At 41.0% G+C, this 27,766-nt stretch overlaps 1 protein-coding gene across 3 annotated transcripts in view; it reads left to right on the top strand.

Annotated features, from left to right (window-relative positions):
- FLNC (filamin C) overlaps positions 1-27,766 on the top strand; it is a 77,340-nt gene that overhangs the window by 35,524 nt on the left and 14,050 nt on the right. For all 3 annotated transcript variants that reach the window (XM_056573117.1, XM_056573116.1, XM_056573118.1), the window contains exons 3-27: positions 1,883-1,980; positions 3,929-4,079; positions 7,453-7,571; positions 8,632-8,709; positions 9,381-9,543; positions 10,239-10,439; positions 15,598-15,735; positions 16,221-16,347; positions 16,911-17,047; positions 17,141-17,334; positions 17,951-18,064; positions 18,171-18,314; positions 18,447-18,570; positions 18,697-18,857; positions 18,999-19,089; positions 19,580-19,749; positions 19,927-20,044; positions 20,198-20,460; positions 21,603-22,200; positions 23,299-23,472; positions 23,915-24,077; positions 24,763-24,923; positions 25,011-25,178; positions 25,273-25,396; positions 25,478-25,634. In XM_056573117.1, coding sequence (XP_056429092.1) covers positions 1,883-1,980; positions 3,929-4,079; positions 7,453-7,571; positions 8,632-8,709; positions 9,381-9,543; positions 10,239-10,439; positions 15,598-15,735; positions 16,221-16,347; positions 16,911-17,047; positions 17,141-17,334; positions 17,951-18,064; positions 18,171-18,314; positions 18,447-18,570; positions 18,697-18,857; positions 18,999-19,089; positions 19,580-19,749; positions 19,927-20,044; positions 20,198-20,460; positions 21,603-22,200; positions 23,299-23,472; positions 23,915-24,077; positions 24,763-24,923; positions 25,011-25,178; positions 25,273-25,396; positions 25,478-25,634 — 4,136 coding nt within the window. The remainder of the gene's footprint in view (positions 1-1,882; positions 1,981-3,928; positions 4,080-7,452; positions 7,572-8,631; positions 8,710-9,380; positions 9,544-10,238; positions 10,440-15,597; positions 15,736-16,220; positions 16,348-16,910; positions 17,048-17,140; positions 17,335-17,950; positions 18,065-18,170; positions 18,315-18,446; positions 18,571-18,696; positions 18,858-18,998; positions 19,090-19,579; positions 19,750-19,926; positions 20,045-20,197; positions 20,461-21,602; positions 22,201-23,298; positions 23,473-23,914; positions 24,078-24,762; positions 24,924-25,010; positions 25,179-25,272; positions 25,397-25,477; positions 25,635-27,766) is intronic.

Below are 27,766 nucleotides of genomic sequence, written 5' to 3'. Positions count from 1 at the left end.
TTTTAGGCCCTTTTAGTAATAAATAGGTTAACAAGTATAACATACAGATTGCATTCCAACCCATGGGTGATCTGGATCCCTGTGATCAGCATCCAAGTATTAGGTCATAGACAAAAATATTCCTAGATATCCCTGGGACCCCTCCCTCGGAATAGTCTGGGATGGGGAATAAGAAGCTGTGCTATGTGTGCTCCTGCTTTCTTTCAATATCTGCCATATGTATACATATACATGAAATAGTATTATAGGCAGCATAGAAGATGGATGACCCTATTAGCATCACTTTAGTCTTGTGTCATAGGTTATGGTTTGTGGGAATCTAATACAAATATACCCCCCCCCCCCCTCAAAAGAAAAAGTCAAGTACAGAACACATGACTGTTAAGTTTTTGATTCAAAGCCCAAAATGTTCAAGCCACCACTGTGAATATGTTAGTAAGGTTTTATTATAAGTAGAAAAAGTCCAGCACTGCGTTATGGTCATGTTCCAAAGTAATTTTTATTGAAGTAACAAATCATAAAATCCATTACAGGTCCCCAATTTGGCCATGAGCAAAGACCAGGTTGAAATGCGTCAGTCATTTCAGGGACCTGTAATAGTTTAATGATTTGTAAACTTCAATAAAAATTATCTTGGAACTGGACCTTGCCATGGAGCTGGACTTTTCCCACTTTTGTTTTGTCTGGTGTACCTGTGCCTCTGGGCACCATAAGAAAGGGAGGGAAGAATTGGATGCAGGTATGGTGAGCTGAATTCTAAGTTCTTTGGAGAAAGTCTTTAAAGGGGTACTCTGCCACTAGACATCTTATCCCCTATCCAAAGGCTGCGGCACCCCAGACATCCGGTGCACTGAGTGAATTTCGCTCTGTGATGGTTGACTGGCGAGTGGAGCGGAGGCTCTTGATGTCACGGTCACGCCCCGCTCGTGATGCCACAATCATGCCCCCCCCCCCGCTCGTGACGCCACGGTCATGCCCCCTCAATGCAAGTCAATGCCGCCACGCCCCCTCTCATAGACTTGCATTGAGGGGGCGTGGCTGTGACATCACGAGCAGGGTGTGACCATGAAGTCACGAGCCTCCAGCGCTGCAAACGATGCTCTAAATGAATGCCGGGTGCGGGATCCCCACAATCAGACATCTTATCCCCTATCCTTTGGATAGGAGAAAGGATGTCTAAGGGGGGAGTACCCCTTTAATTCTTGAAGTGGACAGGTCAGGATAAATTCTCATTTATGTGCATGCACAGAACAGTTTTCAGTGTTACTGTATGCTACTGCCTGTTCCCTTCTATGACAAGGGAGAAATGCAGTAATAACATTATCCAGTTTAGCAGTCTGTCTGCCTGCCAAAGAGAAGGAGGGTGGAGGAGAGAAGTGTGTAATCTCATATAAGGCAAGAGGGAGAGAATATATCCTAGTTTACACAATCATTTAAGTGGATAACACAAGTCATATGGATACAGTTCTTCATTCCTTTCCCCTGCATATTACTGATTCATATGTGCCTTTATATTCTTCATTATTTACTACCTTACAGCACCGATGTATGTTGCTGTACTCTAAAATGAATTTAATACATACATGTAATAATGTCACAGACATTTACAGTATTTACTATGATCTGCATTTTGTTTTTGACTTCCAATAAATACACCAATGTACGTCCATTCCAGATCTAAGCTACACATTTAACACATGAAATCCATAACTAGAATGTGAACATTTTCTTACTGTAGCATTGCCAGATTTGTCTGGGGGAATTTACAATGTTAGGTCCCGATCAGATGGCCATAAAGGCCAGTATTGCTGGTTAACTTGTAATGACCTTCATAATATAGGTGCTACAGGTTAACTAACAACGTACACTCTTCATTCTGTAGGCCTCTGCCCAGACTGGGAAGCATGGGACCCCAACCAGCCTGTGGAGAATGCAAGGGAGGCAATGCAGCAAGCAGATGACTGGCTCGGAGTACCACAGGTGAGAGAATCAGAATTTTCCATTAAACAGTACATCAAAATAATTTTTAAATAAACTAAATAAATAAATATATTTTATCAAAAAGGCTCAGATTTATCAGTCATAACTGTTAGGTTTTACCCATAACAACTAATCACAGCTCAGCTTTCATATCTTAAACAACGCAGCTTAAAGGGTACCTTTCATCAAAAAAACTTTTCATATATTATAGATTAATGTATGCAGAAAAACTTTCCAATAGCATGTTAAATATTTAATTTTCCCCTTTGAAAAAATGACTAGGGGTCTCCCTACCAGTCCTTTTTTATAGATTTCAGACTCATGCAGGAGTCCTAAATCTCAGACTGCAGCCGGAACACAGACTAACTCCCTGCCAGTGAGCAGTGCTGAGTTTGTCTGTGTTCCGGCTGCAGTCTGAGATTTAGGACTCCTGCATGAGTCTGAAATCTATAAAAAAGAACTGGTAGGGAGACCCATAGTGGTCATTTTTTCAAAGTGGAAAATTAAATAGAAAGAAGCATATTTTTTTAATAACATGCTATTGGAAAGTTATTCTGCATACATTAATCTATAATATATCAATTTTTTTTTGATGAAAGGTACCCTTTAAATGAAAGCTGAGCTGTGATTGGTTGTTTTAAGCAGTTATGGTCCCATACAGACTGATAAATCTGTCCAAAAATTGGTATATTCCTGTGACTGTTATATGTTGTATGCTAGATACTAATCAGCAGCATTGTGAAATCAATGGGCGTCTGTATAGTCAATGTACTTTTCAGTTATTTGCATAGGGAAGATATAATCCTGAGTAAAATTTTGGAAAAATTCTTTAGTCCTTACTAGCTGTACAATATGCTGGAAGATATAATCGAATATGATCTCATCTTCTTGCGTGGGCACATAGAAGAGAAAAAGTTAAATACAGAACAACAAAGATAATACAGGATATTGTGGGGAAAATGACAATGACTGTGGACATGTGATGAACATAAAATAAACAAAAAGAAACAACATCAGATAATACGTTTATGAAGTTACTGGAAGGGGAACAATAATAACATTTGGAATAGTGCGATCAAGTGAGAAGTAAGCCTTAAAGGGGTATTCCAGGAAAAAACTTTTTTTTATATATCAACTGGCTCCAGAAAGTTAAACAGATTTGTAAATTACTTCTATTCAAAATCTATTCTATCTTAATCCTTCCAATAATTATCAGCTGCTGAAGTTGAGTTCTTCTTTTCTGTCTGGCAACAGTGCTCTCTGCTGACATCTCTGCTTGTCTCGGGAACTGCACAGAGTAGAATAGGTTTGCTTAGGGGATTGCTTCTACTCTGGACAGTTCCCGAGACACGTGTCATCAGAGAGCACTTAGAAAAGAACAACTCAACTTCAGCAACTAAAAAGTACTGAAAGGATTAAGATTTTTTTTTTAGAAGTAAATTACAAATCTGTTTAACTGTCCAGAGCCAGTTGACAAATAAAAAAAAAGTTTTTTCCTGGATAACCCCTTTAAATCATTATATAACATACCTGTTAATACAAAGAGTAGATTTATATAGATGGTTGCCACTGACCTATGTGTCTCTTCACCTTCCAATCTCACTAATAGGACCCAGTCATTATATTATATATGATTGCTCTCCAAAGTGTGACCGTCAAGATGTTGTTGCAAAACTACAACTTCTAGCATGCCCGGACAGCCAACGGCTGTCCGGGCATGCTGGGAGTTGTAGTATTGCAACATCTGGAGGGCCACAGTTTGGAGACCATTGGTTTATATGAAAAGCCTGCATGCCTACTGTCAAGACTGCCTTCAACCATGGTGCATCTAGCCATATTGTCTGCCATTCTTGCAAGTACATTAAAATAAAATTACAATTGGATTACTATATACTACTCACAATATCTTGCCATCTCTAACTAGCTTTATTCTTGCTATGAATTGTAGGTCATCGCACCGGAAGAGATTGTGGATCCAAATGTAGATGAACACTCAGTCATGACCTACCTGTCCCAGTTCCCCAAGGCGAAGCTGAAGCCCGGTGCACCACTTCGATCTAAGCAGCTGCATCCCAAGAAAGCCATTGCGTATGGTCCAGGTATGGGAATCATTTGTTCAAAAATGTTCTTTGAATTCTATATTAAATATTATGTTCAGACTATATGAGAACATTTAGGGAAAAAAAGTTCCTAATTATTCAAATAAGGCTTGTATTTTTAGATCAATTTTAAAAATAGAACCCTTGTGTTAGCAGGCAAGGGTTAAAGTGGGAGATCAGGTAGCCCCCGCAGTTCCTTTTCTGCTGGCTCTGTTAGTGTAACACGATGTCTGGGTGAGCTCATGCTCTCAATCCGCTCTGCTCCATCTCTACTTGGCAGCGTCACGATTGTAACAATATGTTGATCTGCAGCAGTCAAACTGCTTTCTGCCAAAACTCCCAAATGTGGACAATGAGAAGACAGGCAGGACCACAAAACAAGCTCCAGTGGGGCCTTACTGAGTCCGTCCCAGTATCTCCATGTAGTTCTGCAGATGAAAAAATGAAAACGTAGCTTGGTCACTGCTATGAATACAACTCAGATGTCCATGAAAAAGAGCGGAATACAAACAGAATTTCCAGAATCTTAACTTGGGCATCACTGTTTGTACGAACTTATATAGGGATTGTGGCCCTCATTTACTATTGTAAACCCGACATGTTTTGTCGGGTTGTGCGCCAGATTCTGTTGCATTGCGCCAGAAATTCTGTCTGTGAATAAAGAGAGTGTCCAGCGCAGATGGATCGGATGAATTCTTTATTAATCTTGCTTCAGCACATGGAGAACATACAGAGTGACGCGTTTCGGCCCGAATGTTGAGCCTTAGTCATACCACCTGCGCCAGATTTTGCGCCAGAATTGAAAAAACCCCGACTAACTCTCCATTTTGCTAAGAAAATACGAAAAAGGGGCGCGGCTGCTGGGGAAGGGGGCGTGGTCTCCATAGGTTTCACAAAAAAAAAAACATATTTACTAAGGTTTCGACATAAAATGTGGTGGATTTGAGCTGAGGAAAACCCTACAGATCAGAACATGTGTAAAAAAAAAAGCAAAATGTAGGGAAAGTGGAAAATGTAGGGAAACCTTAGTAAATACCGTGGAAAATAAATTGTAGGGAATTAAAACCCACAAAGAAACCTACACAACACTCTTTGTAAATAAGGGCCTGTGTCTTTGTGATCAAGAATTGTATATATGCCATAGATACTAAGGCTGGGTTTACACATGGTAAAATCAAAATAAAAAATACAGCTCTAAAAGAGGAATGAAAAACGGACATATTTTTTTTAATCTAATAATGTGCTCTATGAAAGTTTATGGAACAGCCACAGTCAGTACACACAATATAAAAAAAAAATGTAAAAAATTAATTAACGGTTGGAATTATAGGCTTTTTTTATTTTAATTTTTTTTAACAATGTGTACACTGATGGACTTTCCATTGACTTTCATAAAGCACATTACGGGAAGTTTTTTTATTCCTATTTTACAACCGTATTCTTATTATGATTTTACCATGTGTACCATTTTACCATTAATAAATCAAATACAATAACGGGAGAGGCTGAAGGTCGGTGAGCATGACTATAGTCCCAAATCAAGTTATTCCATATAAGATATACTGTAGTATATGTTAACATTCACAAGCTTATTTCGATTTTCATCTCTAGTCTTGACATATTACTTTCATAAACTATTTTAAGTGCATTACTGTTTTCTTAGATTTACAACATTTTCCAATACTATCACAGTCACCGGAATACTAACATTTTTTTAAATATTTTTCATTATTTTGTCTCCTTGGTGTTCTTTTATCTGTTGGTAAAGCTGTTGCTCTTGTTAGCACTCATAGATATGTTACAGAGATTGACATAGATTCAAAATACAGATTGTAGAAATCTACAGGCCCACACTGAACACCCATTCCTCTCCTTTTTCACTGTGCGATTTTGTGACAGTCCATAAGAAAACAAATATTGTTTTCATCTTTAAAGGGGTACTCCCATGGAAAACTTTTTTTTTTTTAATCAACTGGTGCCAGAAAGTTAAACAGATTTGTGATTCACTTCTATTAAAAAAACGTAATCCTTCCAGTACTTTTTAGGGGCTGTATACTAAAGAGAAATCCAAAAAAGAAATGCATTTCCTCTGGTGTCATGACCACAGTGCTGTCAGCTTACCTCTGCTGTCCATTTTAGGAACAGTCCAGAGCAGCATATGTTTGCTATGGGGATTTTCTCCTCTTCTGGACAGTTTCTAAAAGGGACAGCAGAGGTCAGCAGAGAGCACTGTGGTCATGACATCAGAGGAAATGCATTTCTTTTTTGGATTTCTCTTTAGTATACAGCCCCTAAAAAGTACTGGAAGGATTAAGATTTTTTAATAGAAGTGATTTACAAATCTGTTTAACTTTCTGGCACCAGTTGATTTAAAAAAAAAGTTTTCCACGGGAGTACCCCTTTAACTTATGCCATATTGCAGAGGTGTTTACCCCTAGCAGCACTGCTTCTATGTAAGAATATAATACCTCATTGAGGCCCCATGTAGAGTCCCATTAGTAACACTTGAAAAGGAATGATCAGCACCACTTAAAGGGGTACTCTGCCCCTGGCATCTTATCCCCTATCCAAAGGATAGGGGATAAGATGTTAGATCGCCGTGGTCCCGCTGCAGGGGACCCCGGGGATCGCCACTGCGGCACCCCGCCATCCTTGCTGCACAGAGCGAGTTTGCTTTGTGCATAATGACGGGCGATACAGGGGCCGGAGCAGCGTGACATCATGGCTCCGCCCCTCATCACATCACGGCCCGTCCCCTTAATGAAAGTCTATGGCAGGGGGCGTGACGACCTCCACGCCCCCTCCCATAGACTTGTATTGATGGGGGCGGGCCGTGACATCACGAGGGGCGGAGCCATGACGTAACGATGCTCCGGCCCCTGTATTGCCCGTCATTACGTGCAGAGCGATCTCGCTCTGCGCAGTAATGATAGCTGGGTGCTGCAGCAGCGATCCCCGGGGTCCCCAGCAGCGGGACCACGGCGATCTAACATCTTATCCCCTATCCTTTGGATAGGGGATAAGATGTCTAGGGGCGGAGTACCCCTTTAACAGTTTATCATGGAGGGATTTGCAGTATATGGAAACGGACCTTCCCTTAGAGTACGCGGTGATATCGGATTCACAGTAAAGGTAACTTCAGTATTCCCAAATAGAAAAAAGTTCTCTTGCATCAAAAAGTTTTTTGATGCAAATACATAAACAGAAACGTGAGTGCTGGGGATTTTTTCTATTTGGGAATACTGAAGAGTCCCATTAGTATTTGCACTGCTATATGCTAGGACCTTATCGTGTGTAATCCTTTTATGGCTATTAAACATAACCTTTGTGATCCGGTGCTGCATGTTACATATTATGGTCATTTTTCTTCTAGGTATTGAACCTCAAGGAAACATGGTTTTGAAGCCGGCCTTTTTCACCGTGGAGACTATTGAAGCTGGTCTTGGTGAAGTGCTAGTCTTTGTAGAGGATCCTGAGGGACACACAGAAGAGGTGAAGACTCAATATTGTAGCATTGTTACATTTTCTTTAAAACAAGCATACTCAGGGGTATTTCACTACTAATAATAAGGAAATGAAAAAAAGAGTGTACATCACAACGCATCCTAAAGAATACCGTATTTTTCGTCATATAAGACATATAAGACGCACCTAATTTTATAGGAAAAAAATCTAGAAAATAAAGATTCTGAACCAAATACAATGTAAAGTAAAGGACAGTGATCTTCAACCTGCGGACCTTCAGATGTTGCAGAACTACAACTCCCAGCATGCCCGGACAGCCAACGGCTGTCCGGGCATGCTGGGAGTTGTAGTTTTGCAACATCTGGAGGTCCGCTGGTTGAAGACCACTGGTATAGGAGGTAGTACTCACGTGTCCCCGCCGCTCCGGACCCGTCACCGCTCGTCACCGCTGCCCTGGATGTCGCCCTCCATCGCTGTCGCCGCGTCCCCAGGGTGTCCCCATCGCTCCAGAAGTTTCTGCTGCCCGGTATCCTCGCTCTCCGTCGCCGCCATGACGTCGCTACGCACGCCGCTCCTATTGGATGACAGGATGGCGTGCGCGATGATGTGATGATGACGAAGGAGAGCGCCGGCCATTCATGGGATCCCGGCACGGAGCAGACACCGAGGAGGCAGGTAAGGTCCCTCCCGGTGTCCTGTAAGCTGTTCGGGACGCCGGGTTAGTGTTATTTTCGCTTCAGACGCGGTGGTCAGCTTTGATCGCCGCGTCTGAAGGGTTAATACAGGGCATCAACCTCGATCGGTGATGTACTGTATTAGCCGCGGGTCCCGGCCGTTGATGGCCGCAGGGACCGCCGCGATTGGTGTGTATTCGCCTTATAAGACGCACCAACGTTTCCCCCCCAGTTTTGGGGAAGAAAAATGCGTCTTATACGGCGAAAAATACGATATCTCTCGAAATTATCATTACATGGCCATGTCTATTCTATATTAATTAACAATTTTATTACCTTCTTTAAATGAGGGCTAACATTTAAAAGATGTATTTCCTTTGCTTTATCTCTTAATCTATTACGTTACTTCATAGGCCAAAGTTATCCCCAACAATGACAAGAAAAGAACATACTCAGTCAGTTATGTGCCAAAGGTGGCAGGCCTCCACAAGGTAAGACACATAAACCTATTGCCTCTTTCAAATATACCAGTCAAGAACATTATGAACTTTTATTATGATCTGTAGTTACTATATTGATGTTATTCTTTATCATTGGATACTAACAATATCACAATAATGCTTGTTAATTTAATTGTCAGCTTACTCAACCTTTAAACTGTAAGATATATTAAATAAAAATCCTTTCTTAGAGGGTCCGTTCTTCCTTTTGCATCAATAAAGAAACCCAATGGGGGTTGAAGGGGAGGCTAAAAACATTTACATTATAAAGTAATTTTGTATCAGTTTGCTGACCCTGCAAGTCCCTTTTTCACTAGAGCCCCAAAGCTTCAAGGGTCCCCTTTAGCAAGCACAAAACTATTTAGACTATTATATTGATATTACAGTTTAAGTAATTATAAGTGTTGAGCACGAATATTCGTAATGCTAATTTTTATCGTGAATATCGGCACTTGGCGATTTCCCTAATATTTAGAATATAGTGCTATATATTCATAATGAAGAATATTCATGTTTTTTGTTTTTTTTCACATACAAATTTTTATGCAAATTTTCCATGCAAAAAAGTGAACGAACATAGCTCATCACTAGTAATTATACACTCAATGGAACTTTGTATGCAGTTATAAATATTTACCCTGATTTACTCTTGTAACCTATAGGTTACCGTGTTGTTTGCTGGTCAGAACATCAATAAGAGTCCATTTGATGTCAACGTAGCCATGGCTCTTGGAGATGCTAACAAAGTTACAGCAAGAGGACCTGGTCTGGAACCTGTGGGAAATGTTGCCAACAAGCCTACATACTTTGATATCTACACAGCAGGTAAATGTCATCTCATTTGTTGATGATGATTTTAGTAGACAGTAACATTATAACATCAATGGACCATTCAAGATATATTAAAGGGGTACTCCACCCCATGACATCTTATCCCTGGGGTCCCGCCACTGGGGACCACCAGGATCTTGGCAGCGGCACCCCACTATCATTAATGCACAGAGCAAACTCACTATGTGCATTATGACCGGTGATACAGGGGCCAGAGCATCATGACGTCACGACTCCGCCCCTTGTAACATCACGGCCCGCCCCCTTAATGCAAGTCTATGGCAGGGTACGTGACAGCCGCCAAGCCCCCTCCCATAGACTTGTATTGAGGGGGGCGGACCGGGATGTCACAAGGGGCGGAGCGGTGACATCACGATGCTCTGGCCCCTGTATCGCCGGTCATTATGCACAGAGCGAGTTCGCTCTGTGCAGTAATGACAGCGGTGTGCTGCAGCCGAGATCCCGGGACCCCAGCGATCAGAAATCTTATCCCCTATTCTTTGGATAACTGATAAGATGTCTAGAGGCGGAGTACCCTTTAAAGTAATGGTTTTATGGAAAAAATATATATACCAGGTTTAGCAAAATAAAGCAGATTTTATGGATTCTGGAGGTGGTCTTTCACAGAAAAGTATTATACAATGATGTGATATAGATACTAGACGTATATGTTTGCCTTGTTTCCACAGGTGCTGGTTCTGGTGATGTTGGTGTGGTCATCGTTGATCCCCAGAATCGTCAGGACACAGTGGAAGTTGTTCTGGAAGACAAAGGTGACAACATCTATCGCTGCACTTATAGACCTAATATGGAGGGACCTCACAAGATCTGTATTACCTTTGCTGGAGCTCAGATTCCCAAATGTCCTTATGTTGTTAACATTTCTGAAGGTAAGTTTATATCTTCTGTCAAATATGAGCAAAATCATTGTCGGGAACAAGTCCTGTGCAGTGTCATCATATTTTGTGTTCTAAATTATGTCTCATACAGTCTTTCATCTATAGTTATGTTTTGCTAACTAGTCATTCTCGTTCATTGAAAACTCTTCATCAAGCACCTTTTGACTATCTCCTATCTATCTACTATCTATCTATCTATCTATCTATCTATCTACTATCTATCACCTATAAGTCCTCTTACACATGTTTGTGGGCATGCAAGTTAATAAACTGAAAGGGTTTATAGACAACCTCTTTCTATATGCTCCCTCAAAAGGAGCCCCTTTTAATGATCCAGAGCAAAGAGCTTCTATGAGTTGAACAAAGAGCCAAATATTGCTTTAAAAAATGTGTTGTCTTTATAAAACAATGCCTTTAAAGGAGTAGTCCAGTGGTGATTCAGTGGTGAGCAACTTATCCCCTATCATAAGGATAGGGGATAAGTTGCAGATCGCGGGGGGTCCAACCGCTGGGGCCCCCTGCGATCTCCTGTACGGAGCCCCGACAGCCCGCTGGAAGGGGGCGTGTCGACCTCCGCACGAGGCGGCGGCCGACACGCCCCCTCAATACAACTCTATGGCAGAGCCGAAGCGCTGCCTTCGGCAATCTCCGGCTCTGCCATAGAGATGTATTGAGGGGGCGTGTCGGCCGCCGCCTCGTGCGGGGGTCGACACCCGCTATCTCGGCGGAGAGCCGGGGCCCCGTACAGAGAGATCGCAGGGGGCCCCAGCGGTCGGACCCCCCGCGATCTCAAACTTATCCCCTATCCTTAGGATAGGGGATACGTTTTTCACCACTGGACTACCCCTTTAACCCCTTAATGACAATGGACGTAAATGTACGTCATGGTGCCGTGGTACTTAACTCACCATGACGTACATTTACATGCCGCCATGACCCCGAGCATGGGAGCGGTGCTCGCATCATACGTGGCAGGTCCTGCGATCACGCGGATGTCTGCCATTAACCCCTCAGATGCTGTGATCAACACAGATCATGTCATCTGCGGCAGTGCGGTACTTTGAATAGATGATCATCCAGCATGGCAGCTGGAGGTCCCCTCACCTGTCTCCGGCTGTCTCCTGGGGTCTTCTGCTCTGGTCTGAGATCGAGCAGTCCAGAGCAGAAGATGACCGATAACACTGATCAGTGCTATACATAGCACAGTCCTATACATAGCACTGAACAGTATTAGCAATCAAATGATTGCTATAAATAGTCCCCTATGGGGACTATTTAAGTGTAAAAAAAAAGTTACAAAATGTAAAATAAAAAAGTAAAAAAATTTGAAAAATCCCCCCCCCAATAAAAAAGTAAGATGTCCGTTTTTCCCATTTTACCCCCAAAAAAGCGTGAAAAAAATTAATACACATATTTGGTATCGCCGCGTGTGTAAAAGTCTGAACTATTAAAATATATTGCTAATTATCCCATACGGTGAACGGCGTAAATGTAGAAAAATAAAAAAAAAAGTCCAAAATTGCTGCTTTTTTTGTCACATTTTATTCCCCAAAAAAATTTATAAAAAATTTATAAAAAGTAAAACCTAAGCAAATGTGGTACTGATAAAAACTACAGGTCATGGCGCAAAAAATGAGCCCTCACACCACCCCATATACAGAAAAATAAGAAAGTTATAGGTGGTCAAAATAGGGCAATTTCAAACATACTAATTTTGTTAAAATGGTTTGAGATTTTTTTTAAGCGGTGCAATTATAGAAAAGCATATAACATGGGTATCATTTTAATTGTATTGACCCACAGAATAAAGAAAACATGTCATTTTTACCAGAAAGTGTACAGCGTGAAAACAAAACCTTCCAAAACAAAACCTTCCCAAATTTGCTAAATTTCAGTTTTATTTTCAATTTTCCCACATAAATAATATTTGTTTGGTTGCGCCATACATTTTATGGTAAAATAAGTGATGTAATTACAAAGTACAATTGGTGACGCAAAAAACAAGCCCTCATATGGGTCTGTGGGTGGAAATATAAGAGAGTTATGATTTTTAGAAGGCGAGGAGGAAAAAACGAAAATGCAAAAATAAAATTGGTCTGGTCCTTAAGGCCAAAATGGTCCTGGTCCTTAAGGGGTTAAAACATCTTTCCACTTTTAAAACATTTCAAATTTTAAAGCTATAAATGTTCTGGAGCAACTTTACAAATACTTTGATTTACTGTTTTTTATACCAATTTGATCATTTCTTGTAAATTTTTCCAGTTATATCTCAAGATGCTTTCCAAATCCTGATGGCCCCCATATTTCTAGGATATAAGTTCTAGTTGTCTGCTACTGAACTTAGCTTTAGTAACTAATAGAGAAGAAACCTCCAGGACCTTATCTAAAAATAAATAAAAAATTATAAAGTATTGACTAAGATATTCAGCTTTTTATGTAAATGTGAAGCACCACAAATGATTGTTGATCGATGGCAGAGTTTCTGTTAATAGTTAACTCTTATTTTATTTGAGCCATTATTACTATTTTCAGGTAGATTGCCATATAAATCTACAAACTGTTGCCAGTAAATGCCCACATACTCCATACAGTAGTTTGCATGGATCAGTGCATGTGTGTGAATGTGAATCAGTCATTGTCTGTCATTAAATATGTATTTGTCATTGTGTGCTTTTATATTACGTCATCGTTTTGTGTAATTAAGCGTTCTGCATAAGTCGCCTTTGCTTTATTTGACTTTCTTTCCCCTATGTTTCTTTGCTTTTCCAATAGCTGCAGTCTTGCCCCCGGCTCTCAGCACCCCTCCCCTTCAGGTCACCCCTCAGGCTATTGCCACCCCGCCTCCTGAAAAAGCTAAGAAAGTGGCTCCCCCTCCTCCACCCAAACCTAAACCACGCAAGTCAAGTTAGTATGGCCTGGCAAGAGTGAAAGGGCAAGAGCCGTAGCATGGCTTGCCCAGATAGAGTAGTCTAGCTTGTGCATGGGAGTCATTTTGTGAGCTTATACAGTGATCCTTCAACTTACAATGGCCTCAACATACAATAGTTTCAACATACAATGGTCTTATCTGGACCATCGTAAGTTGAAACCAGACTCAACATACAATGTACAGACAGTCCAGATCTGTGAAACGTGTCAATGGCTGGAAGAACTGACCAATCAAAATGGGCATTCACTGGTAAAACCCCTGTATTACTGAAGTGTATGCACTGACTGGTGTCTGGTAGCGTCCTCTACAGTACAGGGAGGTACTACAGGTTCTGTATACTTTACCTGTACCAGGGTTAGCTGCTCCTTTGGACACCAGGTGAGGGCGACTCCATTACTTTTTTAGGACACTGTGTACTGTACAGGATCTTGAAGAAGCTCCTGTCCACTACATAGACCAGTGTTTCCCAAGCAGGGTGACCCCAGCTGTTGCAAAACTACACCTCCCAGCATGCCCGGACAGCCAACGGCTTGGGAAACACTGACATAGACAGGGATTTACAGCTCCCAGCAGATCGTTCCTATTATTATATGGAAGGATTTGCTTTATCTATATTAGTTATCTACTTATTCATCTTTAATTCTCACTTTTTCCTATTTTTGGATGACATTTTGGGGCTTCAGAACCAATTACCAGGTTTCCATAGAGTCCTGGTCTCAATATACAATGGTTTCAACATACAATGGTCGTCCCAGAACCAATTAATATTGTAACTTGAGGGACCACTGTATTACAAAAAGTGACAACTGTGTCCTTGCATGCCATGAGCATGACCTGCCCAAAGCAATGCCCACCTATTGTTAGAAGAATTGGAGTCAATGGGGAAAAATGGCAGAAAATTATAGAGAACATCCCCACTATATTTATATGGTTGATTAATAATAATAATAATAACAAAAATAATATTTATAATCATCATCATCATAATCCTCATCTTTATTTTTATAACATTGCATTCAAACACACATTAAAGTTTAATGCAGAAGTAAGACGCCATCACTCGTAGAGGCAATTTCATAAGGTTTATTCCATGAACTGGCTTTAGAGCAAGGATAGGTCCTGGCTGTATTGCTAATGTCTGCAATGGAATTTGTTAAAGGGGTACTCCGGTGAAAACCTTTTTTCTTTTAAATCAACTGGTGCCAGAAAGCTAAACATATTTGTAAATTACTTCTATTAAAAAATCTTAATCCTTCAAGTACTTATTAGCTGCTGAATGCTACAGAGGAAATTCCTTTCTTTTTGGAACACTGATGACATCACGAGCACAGTGCTCTCTGCTGACATCTCTGTCCATTTTAGCAACCGTGCATAGCAGATGTATGCTAAGGGCAGCATGGTGGCTTAGCGGTAAGCACTGCTGCCTTGCAGTGCTGGGGCCTTGGGTTCAAATCCCACTAAGGACAACAATAAATAAAGACTTATTATTATTATTATAGTAACGTCAGCAGAGAGAACTGTGCTCGTGATGTCATCAGAGAGCATTCCAAAAAGAAAAGAATTTCCTCTATAGTATTCAGCAGCTAATAAGTACAGGAAGGATTAAGATTTTTTAATAGAAGTAATGTAAAAATCTGTTTAACTTTCTGGAGCCAGTTGATTGAAAAGAAAAAAGGTTTTCACCAGAGTACCCCTTTAAAGAGTGTGTGCACTGATGGACATTTTACCATAGCCTTCCATAGTGCACATTATTACATAAAAATAAGGCTCTTTCTTTATGCCTATTTTACGGCCATATGTTTTGTATAATTTTATCATGTGTGAGCCATAATATAGTAACAGCTTTTTTGGCAGATTTTCCCAGTACTAAAAATATGTTTTTTTTTTTACTCCTGTCATCATAAAAGAACCAGGTGCACCATTGGGGACCGCACTCTTCAAATGATAAATAGAATATTTTGTATGTCTATTATTTGCATTTGCATGTGGCTTTGAATTCTTATACAAATACGCAGCACTCGGGAATAAGCACACGTTACATAACATGTGGACATTTGCTGGGATTCAGGGTTCAGTTATGCTGAATGTCCTAAGGAAAAAAACATGTTTTGGTTACAATGTGTTGCCTTGCAAATTATAGGTATTATGCATTTTAAGTAGATTTAACTTGTGTTAGTTGTGTAACAGTCATGGATAAAACACATTTTGTTTTTCTTGCAGCTTGTAACCCTAATGCCTGCAGAGCTTCAGGTCGTGGACTTCAGCCAAAAGGTGTTCGTGTTAAGGAAATTGCTGATTTCAAAGTATTTACCAAAGGAGCAGGTAGTGGGGAACTGAAAGTATCAGTTAAAGGACCCAGTAAGTAGATATATTGAATTTACAGTTCATTTATTATAACAAACTGTTCTTCAAGCACTATATATTCATACCTTTTAGGGTGCGTTCCCACAGGGCGTAAACGCAGCATATTTGACTCTGCGCACATTTTACGGCAGCAGCAGAAAATACGCTGTGTATCCCTTGCTCACTATACACACAGGGCTTTCCGGCAGCAGCCCTATGTGTGTAGTGAGTTTGGGAGGTGAGGCCGCGTGTCACAGACACGCCGGTACACGGCCCCGCCTCCAAAACTCACTACACACATAGGGCTGCTGCCGGAAAGCCCTGTGTGTATAGTGAGCAAGGGATACGCAGCGTATTTCCTGCTGCTGCCGTAAAATTTGCGCAGCATCAAATACGCTGCATATACGCCCTGTGGGAACGCACCCTTATTATATATAATGATTAAGACTATCCTTGAAGGCTATTACATAAGTTGCTTATTGCCTTTTTCTTTTTAACAGAGGGCACAGAGGAGCCAGTAAAAGTCAAAGATGTTGGGGATGGTGTGTATGAGTGCGACTATTATCCAGTGGTGCCTGGAAAGTACACTGTAACAATCACGTGGGGTGGATACGCAATTCCCAGAAGGTGAGGATAAAGTCATTTCTAACTTTATCCATCAAGAAAACAAAATACAATAAAACGTATATACTAGCTTTATGGACCTATATTGCAAAGTTCTTTCAGGGATAAAAAAAAAGTAGGCTGTTTGTTTCCATTCATGGTGCTGCAGTATTTTGCCTTTATTGCTGCTTTGTAATTTTATGGTTAAATTTGTATGATTCCAGGCTCCAATTTACCTTAATGGGGTGTTCCAAGTTAAAATACATATCCCCTATCTGGTGGCTAGAACCCCCATGATCTTGAGAACGGGGATATGAGTCTTGTTTTTGAATGGAGTGTTGATACCAGCATGAACGCCGCTGCTCTATTCATTGTCTATGGAGCTGCCCAAGATAGATGCTTAGACCCGCAAGACTCTGGTCCCTATTTTCAAGATGGCAGGGGGCCCAGTGGTCAGACCCCCGTAATCTTCGTAACATGTCCCAAGTTTTAATAATTTCTGTTTTCTGTGAAACCTATATTCTGTCTGCTAGTACTATATTTTTCAGTCTACATTCTCATGTTACATCATCTTTCCTCATATACAGTCCATTTGAGGTCCATATTAGCCCTGAAGTAGGAGTACAGAAAGTGCGGGCATGGGGTCCTGGCCTGGAGACTGGCATGGTGGGCAAATCAGCAGATTTTGTAGTGGAAGCCATCGGTACAGAAGTTGGAACACTTGGTAAGTATTTTAAGGGGTAAATATGATACAAGAAGCTAATGATATGTCCTACTGTTCCTGATATCTATTATAACCTCATATTTGTTCCTCTAGGATTTTCCATTGAAGGACCCTCCCAGGCAAAAATTGAATGTGATGACAAGGGAGATGGATCATGTGATGTTCGCTATTGGCCAACTGAGCCTGGCGAGTATGCTGTGCATGTGATCTGTGATGATGAAGATATCAAGGATAGCCCCTTCATTGCCCACATTCTACCAGCAAGCAACAAAGGCTTTCCAGAGAAGGTAACAGCCAAGTGATATGATCATCTGAGTAAAATTTAGATGGCTCTTAGGGGGCAAATGTATTAGTTACATATAATATTTAGGCTGACCTATAATAGTCACAGTGGAAGCATCAACATATGAATCTCTCTAGTGAGGAATAAAAAAGTAGCACAAAACGATCTTTCAATTATCATATTTTCCATTTTCCAATAAAAAAAAGTTGAGGTCATTTTTGCTTAACATGCCCATTCACCTTCACTTTACTAGCTTTCCCTCTCCTATTTCAAAGTTATCCCTGTCTGTCACACCAGCTGTTCTTTTTCAAGTTATGAGGGAGGGAGACATTTGTCTAACTGGGCTGTGACCTTTGTGGGCTCATCTTCTAATCCCTCGTTCCTTGCCAAACATAATTTATATGACTGGAAAACTATTACTAGCATCAAAGGAACAGAAGATATCTCCAGCTCATGAACTACAAGTTGACTAGGAGCTCGTGAGACATTCTGTCAGGAAGACAAAAATAATACTGCACTGTATTACAAAAATATACATTGAGCTTTTTTTTTTAGATCAGTCTAATACATAGGAAGTTTTTGAAAAAAAAAATATTTAGAATAGTTATTCTTATTTTTAGGTGAAAGCATTTGGTCCTGGTCTGGAACCCACAGGCTGCATAGTAGAACACCCTGCTGAGTTCACCATTGATGCCCGTGCTGCTGGAACCGCTGAGCTGAAGATCTATGCACAGGTAAACTTTTTGGAATACATCAAATACTGAGTTTATACATCTGAATGAATGGGAATGAGTTTGTGAAGTAAACATGAATACATATTTAATTTCATCTTTTTTACAGGATGCAGAGGGAACACCCATTGACATAAAGATCAAGGACAATGGGGACAACACATACGTGTGTGTTTATGTACCAATCAAACCAATCAAGCACACCATCATCATCTCATGGGGAGGGGTTAACATCCCTAACAGCCCATACCGGGTAAGGTTCTGTAAGATAGTAGTGTAGTTGGTGTTTTCCTTAAACCTGTAATACTGTATAATAATTAAAAGTATTATGCGCACCTAGTCAATATTTAGTACTGTACCTTAATCATCTATCTTATTAATGCAGGTGTTAGTGGGTGAAGGTAGTCACCCCAGCAAAGTTAAAGTTTATGGACCTGGTGTTGAAAAGACAGGCCTGAAAGCCAATGAGCCAACTTATTTCACTGTGGACTGCAGTGAGGCAGGACAAGGTAATGGACTTCTAACAATAAGCCACAACATTCCAATATTTATTTCTTGTGGGAGAATATTGGAGCACAGTATATTCTAATCAAGGTTAATACTGAGAATATTTCATTGTGTTTATCTGTCTACAGGGGATGTTAGCATTGGGATTAAATGTGCCCCTGGTGTTGTGGGACCAGCTGAAGCAGATATTGATTTTGACATTATTAAGAATGATAATGATACCTTCACTGTGAAATACACTCCACCGGGAGCTGGGAGGTATACCATCATGGTCTTATTTGCTGACCAGGTAAGAGCAAATTAGCTACAAACATTTGTGTTAATAAAAATGCTGAATTTCATGCTCTTCTACAATGCAAAAAAAGTGTGAAACATGCCCCTAGGGGACAATAGTCCAGTTTTTATATCCCAATACCTTTTTCTTCTACAGGAAATACCTATAAGCCCCTTCCGAGTCAAGGTAGACCCATCACATGATGCCAACAAAGTAAAAGCAGAAGGTCCAGGGCTCAGCCGCACAGGTGAGAGATATCATCAGTTATTAGGCAGCTGGTGTATAGAAAGGATTAGTGATACTAAAAAGTACAGTGACTACATTTTGTTATTGATTATCCTAAAATGCCTAAAGAAGGGCATCTTTACAGTCTTTCCCAACACAGTGTCATTCACATGAAAGAGCTAGCTCCACTTCCATGCACAGATGGGTGGAAGGGAATGCCGCTGTGCTGGAAGAAACAATGAAGGAAAGCAATGCTGAATCAGCAATCTGGGCTTTTCATGCTAATGATTATTGGGGGTATTAGTGGAAAACCACTTTATGAGAGGGGAATACCCCTTTATTAAAATCAGAACAAAAATGATGCTTCTGTGTACACAGATATAAAGATCTGTTTATTGTTGCATTTACCAGATATAGTACCTTGTTGCTTACTTTATGATGTTTTGTGCCAGGCATATCATGCTATGTTGCAAAAGATAATGTTCCTCAAAAAAACTCTTTTTTACATACAGGGGTGGAAGTTGGTAAGCCCACTCATTTCACTGTGTACACCAAGGGTGCTGGAAAGGCCAAGCTGGATGTCCAGTTTACTGGGACCTTAAAGAGCGAAGTAGTTCAAGACTTTGAAATTATTGACAACCATGACTACTCATACACTGTGAAGTATACAGCTGTGCAACAGGTATGCTTACCCTTTATAGTCTATGATCATTCATGTACACTGTTGGCCACTCATACACTGTCAATGCACATTGTTTAGCGGATGGTAGTTACTTCTAAAGGTAGCTGGTAGTACATGGAAATGTATCTATTGCATACATGTGAAAGCACATGCACTCATGTTCTTTTGTTTTAACAGGGTAATATAAGCATCTCAGTAACATATGGAGGGGATCCCATCCCTAAAAGTCCCTTTATTGTCAACGTGGCTCCACCTCTTGATCTTGGCAAGGTTAAAGTGCAAGGACTTAACAATAGTGAGTAACAGCTTTATAAAATGAAGTTCCTTTAGTATATTGTACACATCTTAATAATAATAAGTATAAAACAAATTTGTGCACTTAAATATGTATGCTCACTCCCCAACTTTTCTTTTAGTTTAATATCATTTTTTACTTCCAATTCTACAGAAGTGGATGTTGGAAAGGATCAAGAATTCTCCATTAATACTAGTGGAGCTGGCGGTCAGGGAAAGGTAGATGTTAAGATCACATCTCCATCACGTCGTCCAATTCCCTGCAAGGTGGAGACTGGCGTTACCAGTGAAATTCACACTGTAAAATATATGCCTCCTGAGGAGGGACCATACAAGGTGGATATTAGCTACGATGGCCATCCTGTGCCAGGAAGCCCATTTTCAGTGGAGGCAGTAATGCCTCCTGATCCTTCTAAGGTAATAGAACTGTGTATGTTTTTTTTTTTATCAATGTATCTTAACTTTATATGTCATGCTAACTTATATATTTTAAATTGCGTTTTTCTTCATTCACTGTTATTGCTCTGACTTCATAATATTTTTCACCTCGCTGCTCTACCTACATCATTCATGTTTGGTCTCTATTCTTCTCTTCTGCTCTCTTTTTTCATTCCTGGCACATGCATGGTTTTAAGCCATATGTTTCTCATTGTTGTGTGTGCAAGATGCAGGGTGAGTGTCAGGCCGGAGCAGGCAGGAAAGCAGGGGAGACATAGCTATGTTTAAATAAACCCTTGGTTAAGATATGCAAACAGCCCCTGGAGAAACCTCATATTCCGGGGTGGAGAATGTATACCCCAAACATATCCTTTTACTACATTTCCTATATATTATTACTGCTGGATGAATTTTTGACAGATCATCTTAAGATAAATAAGTGTCAGATTAGACCAGGCAACGTAAAGGAACTGTCCCATGACAATGGTATACTAAAGATGTAAAGTATGTGTGCTTCAAAGGTCATTGGATTAAATGATCATTATGTAACACAGAGCAAGTATAATCTTCCTCTCCCACACCTTCTTTTACTGAATACTACATATACTATATATAAATCCTGACATCTGGGAAAACCATATAGTAAGGATGTACTGGGAAAGTTCAGTGCATTATTATTACCTTACCATAAATGTTCCTGTTTGGCAGAGAATCTTGATTCACTTACATAAAGGTTCTTGTATCGGTATCATATCTATTTCATAGTTACTGTTTCTACCCAGATGTGACTGTTTCATTAATGCAGTGTGTAGAGAAATGTGGGTTTAGATCTTGGCAGACATACTGTAGTTATTTGTTCATTTATTTAGTTTGTGCCTGAATCCTGTAATTCCTTTCCTAGCATATGTAAGACATCATGTATTATTGGTTAAAGGAAATTACAAAATGTACTGCAACTTAAGGAAATAGAGAACATAATAGTACCAAGAGTAAGATCTTACATTAAAAAAAGCCTATAATGGAATAAAGGCATCTCCTTTACTAAGCAGCTCAACCTGGATGTTGTATTAAGATTTTACATGGATAGCTACATACTATATATTTTACTTTTTTTAATCTAGGTTCGTGCCTATGGACCAGGGCTGAAAGGTGGGTTTGTGGGCAAGCCTGCTCCATTTGCCATTGACACCAAAGGAGCTGGTACAGGAGGTCTTGGTCTGACAGTAGAAGGACCATGTGAAGCCAAGATTGAATGCCAGGATAATGGAGATGGCTCTTGTTCAGTTTCATACCTCCCTACTGAACCAGGAGAATATTCTATAAACATCTTGTTTGCAGATGCCCATATCCCTGGTTCACCATTCAAAGCTGACATTAGGCCAGTGTTTGATCCCAGCAAAGTGACCGCAAGTGGACCTGGCTTAGAAAGGGGAAAGGCTGGTGAGGTAGCCACCTTTACTGTGGATTGCTCCAAAGCTGGTGATGCTGAGCTCACCATTGAGATCCTGTCAGATTCAGGGGCTAAAGCTGAGGTTCTTATTCAAAATAACAGTGATGGTACCTACAGTATTACATACATCCCATCATGCCCTGGAGCTTACACCATCACGATCAAATACGGTGGACATGCAGTTCCAAAATTCCCAGTCCAGGTTAATGTGGAACCAGCTGTGGACACTAGTGGAGTGAAGGTCTATGGTCCAGGGGTAGAGCCCAGAGGTGAGTATGCTGAGTAAACTGTTAAAATATATGTTGTATGTTTGATGAAAATGTATAGAGTCAAATTAAATATATGTATAGATTAGCACTATCACTGCTGCACTTTATTAAATAGTAGTTTGAAATTGCAGATTTACCAGTAGATCTATGTAGATTTAAAAAAAATTAAGTAGTACTACATGGAGGAAGTTGGTATAGTTTAAGAATTAAGATGCCTTGAAACTTAATGGAGTATTCCAACGAAAATAAAAGATGTTGCTGGGCATGAAAAATATATAACAAGCAAGTCATACTTACCTACTTCAGTCCACCAAAGTTTCCATTCCACACACTTCTGATCTCCTGCTGCTGTTTCTGTTAGCTTTTTGTCATGGTGTTGAAGCAGGCTCTGCCTGCTCAGCCAATCACTGGCCTAAGCAAGACACCTCTGTGATTAGTGACTGGCTGAGCGAACAGGTCCTGGTTTGACTTCCTGTCCTAGAAGCCAGCAGAAACAGTGGGCAACGGGGAAACAGCAGTAGGTAGAACAGCAGTTACAGTGGACTGGAGTAGGTAAGAATAACTTGTTTATTATTTGTTTTTTTCATGTCCAATAGAACTGGCTGGTCATCGTTGGAAACAGCCAGTGAGTTTTTCACCAGACAGATCCCTAACAGCTTACGTGACCTTCCATAATGCAGTGGGACAGTTAGCTGCCCCTACATTATATTAGCATGCAGTGTCTACTAAAGCAGCAAGTATCACTGAAAGATTTTAACTCTGAAGTTTTAAAGTGTTACTCTGCTCCCCAGCGTCCAGAACATTGAGTTCCGAACGCTGTGTGCGGGCTTCCGTGTTCACGTCCGCCCCCTCGTGATGTCACAGCCTACCCCCTCGATGAAAGTCTATGGGAAGGGGGCGCTACGGCCACTGATGGCGGGCGTGAACACAGAAGCCCGCACACAGTGTTCGGAACTCAATGTTACAGATGCTAGGTAGCGGAGTAACCCTTTAAGGCTATAAATCAGGTTTTAAACAGGTTTAAATGTGTTAACATGTATTATTGTATCCGTAAGCACTATTAGAGAAAATGTAATAGTACTTATTTTCCTCCGTCAGGCGTCTTACGTGAGGTCACTACAGAGTTTACTGTGGATGCTCGCTCATTGACAAAGACTGGTGGAAGTCATGTGACCACCCGCATAATCAGCCCTTCTGGTGCTGTCTCTGAAAGCTTTATTTCTGATAATGGGGATGGCACATATCTTGTACAGTACACAGCTTTTGAGGATGGTAAGAAGCAAGTATAAACAATTTATTGCAAGAAATCACTGCATGGCCATATTTACAGCTTGTGGCTGCATTAGGCACTTGTACTGTACACATTACGAGTGGCAAATACAGCCCTGAATCATCATCATAAAATGTAATGGTCAAAATTAATTTGGTTGCTGACTGACTGTAAGGATATGTTCACACACTGTAGATCTGCTGCTGATTTTCTGCAGCAGATCTACAAATGATTTTAAATACAAAGGTTTGTTTTTCTATAGAAACACTGCAAATTTTCTGCAACTGACTTGCAAACATACCCTGCAGCTGTCACTGACATAAAGGTTTAATTTAACTTACTATGCTTTTTGATCATACCATTAAACATGCAAAAAACTTTATAGCTTATGTGATTTTTTCTCTTCAGTAGATGTTTTTTCACCTTTCTCTTCTAAATCCACAGGCATTCATTTAGTAGAGGTACTATACGACGAGGTTCCAGTGCCTAAGAGCCCATTCCGAGTCCCTGTAACCGAAGGCTGCGATCCATCACGTGTGAGAGCATATGGTCCTGGGCTAGAAGGTGGACTTCTCAACAAGTCTAATCGCTTCACTGTAGAAACAAGGTGCGGACATTATATACATTCAGATAGAATAAAGAGCCCTACTTTACAGTTTTCCAGATATCAGCTTGAAGTAATTGAACAGAAACATTAAAGGGGTACTCCGGCGCTAAGACATCTTATCCCCTATCCACGCCCCCTCCATAGGCTTGCATTGAGGGGGAGGAGCGTGATGTCACACGGAGGCGGAGGCGTGACGTCACTATGCTCCTTCCACGTGATCGCTAGTAATCAGACCTGGAGCGAGCACGCTCCGGGGGCTGATTCTAATGGGGTGCGGCGTGGAAGATCCCCAGCGGCGGGACCCCCGCGATCAGGCATCTTATCCCCTATCCTTTGGATAGGGGATAAGATATCTTAGCGCCGGAGTACCCCTTTAACTGCTTACATTCTGGAACTAAAAACCTGTCCAGAAAATGTGCTCCTTACACAGGTACAAGTCTTATCATGTATTTGTGACAGTAGCACATAACAAGACAGATTTTGAGACTATGAAAAACTGAGGAACAGATATCCAAAATATTGTACAAACATGGGAATAGTGCTCATAGTTCTTAGAAATAGATGTTGCTATGGGATCCAGCAAATAAGAGGCTTATCTTTCATTTCTTAACACGATGAATAAACTTTCTCTATGAAATGCAAAAATGACCTTCCAGATTACAGAAATGTGATTGTCTTACTACAGGGGTGCTGGCACTGGTGGTCTTGGACTTGCAATCGAAGGTCCTTCTGAAGCAAAGATGTCATGCAAAGACAATAAAGATGGCAGTTGTAGTGTGGAATATATCCCTTTCACACCAGGAGAGTACGATGTCAATATCACCTTCGGTGGGCGACCAATACCAGGTAAATTAAATGTCATTTTCTTGTTCTACTATATGAGAGAGCCAAGTATGAACTATAGTCTAATTACAAAGTTCTTATCTTCTGCAGGAAGTCCTTTCCGTGTGCCAGTAAAGGAGGTGGTGGACCCCAGCAAAGTGAAATGTTCAGGACCTGGGTTAGGAGCTGGTGTTAGAGCACATGTTCCCCAGACCTTTACTGTAGATTGCAGCAAGGCTGGACTGGCACCTCTAGAAGTGTTGGTACATGGACCATCAGGTACCTATGAGCGATAAAAGGAAAAGCTTATTATTAAGAAAGAGACTGTTTCTATGTAAAATATCCATTTCCTATCTTGTGTTGAATTGTATAGGTTTGGCAGAACCAGTTGATGTACGAGATAATGGGGATGGAACTCACACGGTCAACTATACTCCTGCCACAGATGGCCCATATACAGTATCTGTAAAATATGCGGACCAGGAAGTGCCACGAAGGTAAGGTGGTTACCTAAGAACATTAAAAGCCTTATCACAATGTGTCCACAGATTCTGAGATTCTGATTTATTTTTATGTAGCCCCTTCAAGATCAAGGTGCTGCCTACTCATGATGCCAGCAAAGTACGTGCCAGTGGTCCAGGTCTCAACACAGCAGGTATTCCAGCCAGCTTGCCTGTTGAGTTTACCATTGATGCTCGTGATGCGGGCGAGGGACTACTGACTGTTCAAATTCTGGTGAGTATAACGCATAATGCTTCATGTAAATTAAACTGGTTTACTGCAGCATACCGTATTTTTCGTCATATAAGACGCTCCGGCATATAAGACGCACCTAATTTTATAGGATAAAAATCTAGAAAATAAAGATTCTGAAATACAATGTAAAGTATAGGACAGTGATCTTCAACCTGCGGACCTTCAGATGTTGCAAAACTATAACTCCCAGCATGCTGGGAGTTGGAGTTTTGCAACATCTGGAGGTCCGCAGGTTGAAGACCACTGGTATAGGAGGTAGTACTCACGTGTCACCGCCGCTCTGGAACCGTCACCGCTCATCACCGCTGCCCTGGATGTCGCCCTCCATCGCTGTTGCAGCGTCCCCGGGGTGTCCCCGTCACTCCAGAACATCTCTGCTGCCCGGTATCCTCGCTCTCACGTTGCTACACCATCACGCCGCTACGCATGACGGCGTGATGACGACGAAGGAGAGCGCCGGCCATGCAGGGGATCCCAGCAGGGAGCAGACACCGAGGAGGCAGGTAAGGTCCCTCCCGGTGTCCTGTAAGCTGTTCGGGACGCTGCGATTTCACTGCAGCGGTCCCGAACAGCCCGACTGAACAGCCGGGTTAGTGTTATTTACGCTTCAGATGCAGCGGTCAGCTTTGATCGCCGCATCTGAAGGGTTAATACAGGGCACCACCGCGATCGGTGATGTCCTGTATCAGCCGCGGGTCCCGGCCGTCGATGGCCGCAGGGACCACCGCAATAGGACAGGTATTTTCCGTATAAGACGCACCAACTTCCCCCCCCCCCCAGTTTTGGGGTAGAAAAAGTGCGTCTTATACGGCGAAAAATACAGTATATACTTATGTAATCAACCTATTACTATATTGACAGTTAGTACAGTAAAAGTATATAAAGTATATAAAGCATGTGGCTGTTGATCCATAATTCTGACACTTTTCTATCCACTATTTCTTTTACCTTTGTCACTGCCATAAAATAGTTAACAGAAATACTGCTTATCTAAGAACACAATCCCTGTCCATATGGTATATTTATAAAAACAAGTAACCCCTTTGAGGGCTTCTTGAGCAGCTGGGAGATTTGTACATCCCGTTAGAATGAGCTCATTCATATTTCGGCACTGCTGAGAAGTGACAGTAAATCTCCACCTAGTGGAAGCAAGGGGAAATTCTTCAAACTTCAGTCTAAATTACAAAGTAAAATAATAAAAAATACTTAGTAATAAAAATAGGGAAAGTTAAATCAAAACAAAAGAAAATCTGTCAACTGTATTATGCTTTTATTATATGTATATATTTGAGGGAGCTAGCTAATAGGGTGTGTTATAATTGTATCTGTTATTCTCTTTATATTTGCTTCACTATTATTATTTTTCACTATAAGATGCAAGATGTGCCTGATGTGATCTGCTTTTCAACCTCTTTTGTATTTGAAAACAAGTCATATTTACACTTTACCAAATGTTAAATGAAAAGTGTCCACTCCCGTTACTCTCAGACATATACTCTATTGGTGGCTGAATTAAATAGGTGGGCATGTAATGGAGAAGGTTGGAGCTCAGTCAATACAAGAATTAATCCTCAGATAACAGTCACCATCTGGCAGGAGAGAAATATTCACACAGGCATTAGTGAGTCACACAACTCTGGATACATGATATTCTGCAGATATGATTAAGTTGAAGAGTTGCTGTTAGTAGTATAGAAAGAGGTAGCAACCACAAATGGTACTTGGATTGAAATGGAAATGTAGAACTCGTTCAATAAAACTGCAAGGAAGTTTAAGAGTTGGAATTAAAGGAGAACTCCGGAATATAAAAATTGTCGCCCATACTGCCGGCAGTAAAAAAAATAAAGATGTACATACCTTCCTCCGCTCCCCCGGGGCCTCCGGTAACCGGCTCCGGTCTCCGCCGCGATCCACTTCCTGGTTGCTGGAGGTCGGATGAATCATACTGCGCTCAGCCAATCACCAGCCGCAGCAAAGTCAGACTCGGCCGGCGATAGGTTAAGCGGCAGTGAAAACGCTTCAGGACACAAAATTCTTCACTACACCGGCACCTGCGGCCGGGGCCGAAAACGTCACACTGCCGCTCAGCCTATCGCCGGCCGAGTCGGACT

Source organism: Hyla sarda, chromosome 4 (genome assembly GCF_029499605.1).
Source record: "Hyla sarda isolate aHylSar1 chromosome 4, aHylSar1.hap1, whole genome shotgun sequence".
Lineage (NCBI taxonomy): Eukaryota > Metazoa > Chordata > Amphibia > Anura > Hylidae > Hyla > Hyla sarda.
The sequence above is the reverse complement of the archived record's forward strand: the minus strand, read 5'-3'. Positions and strand labels throughout refer to the sequence as shown.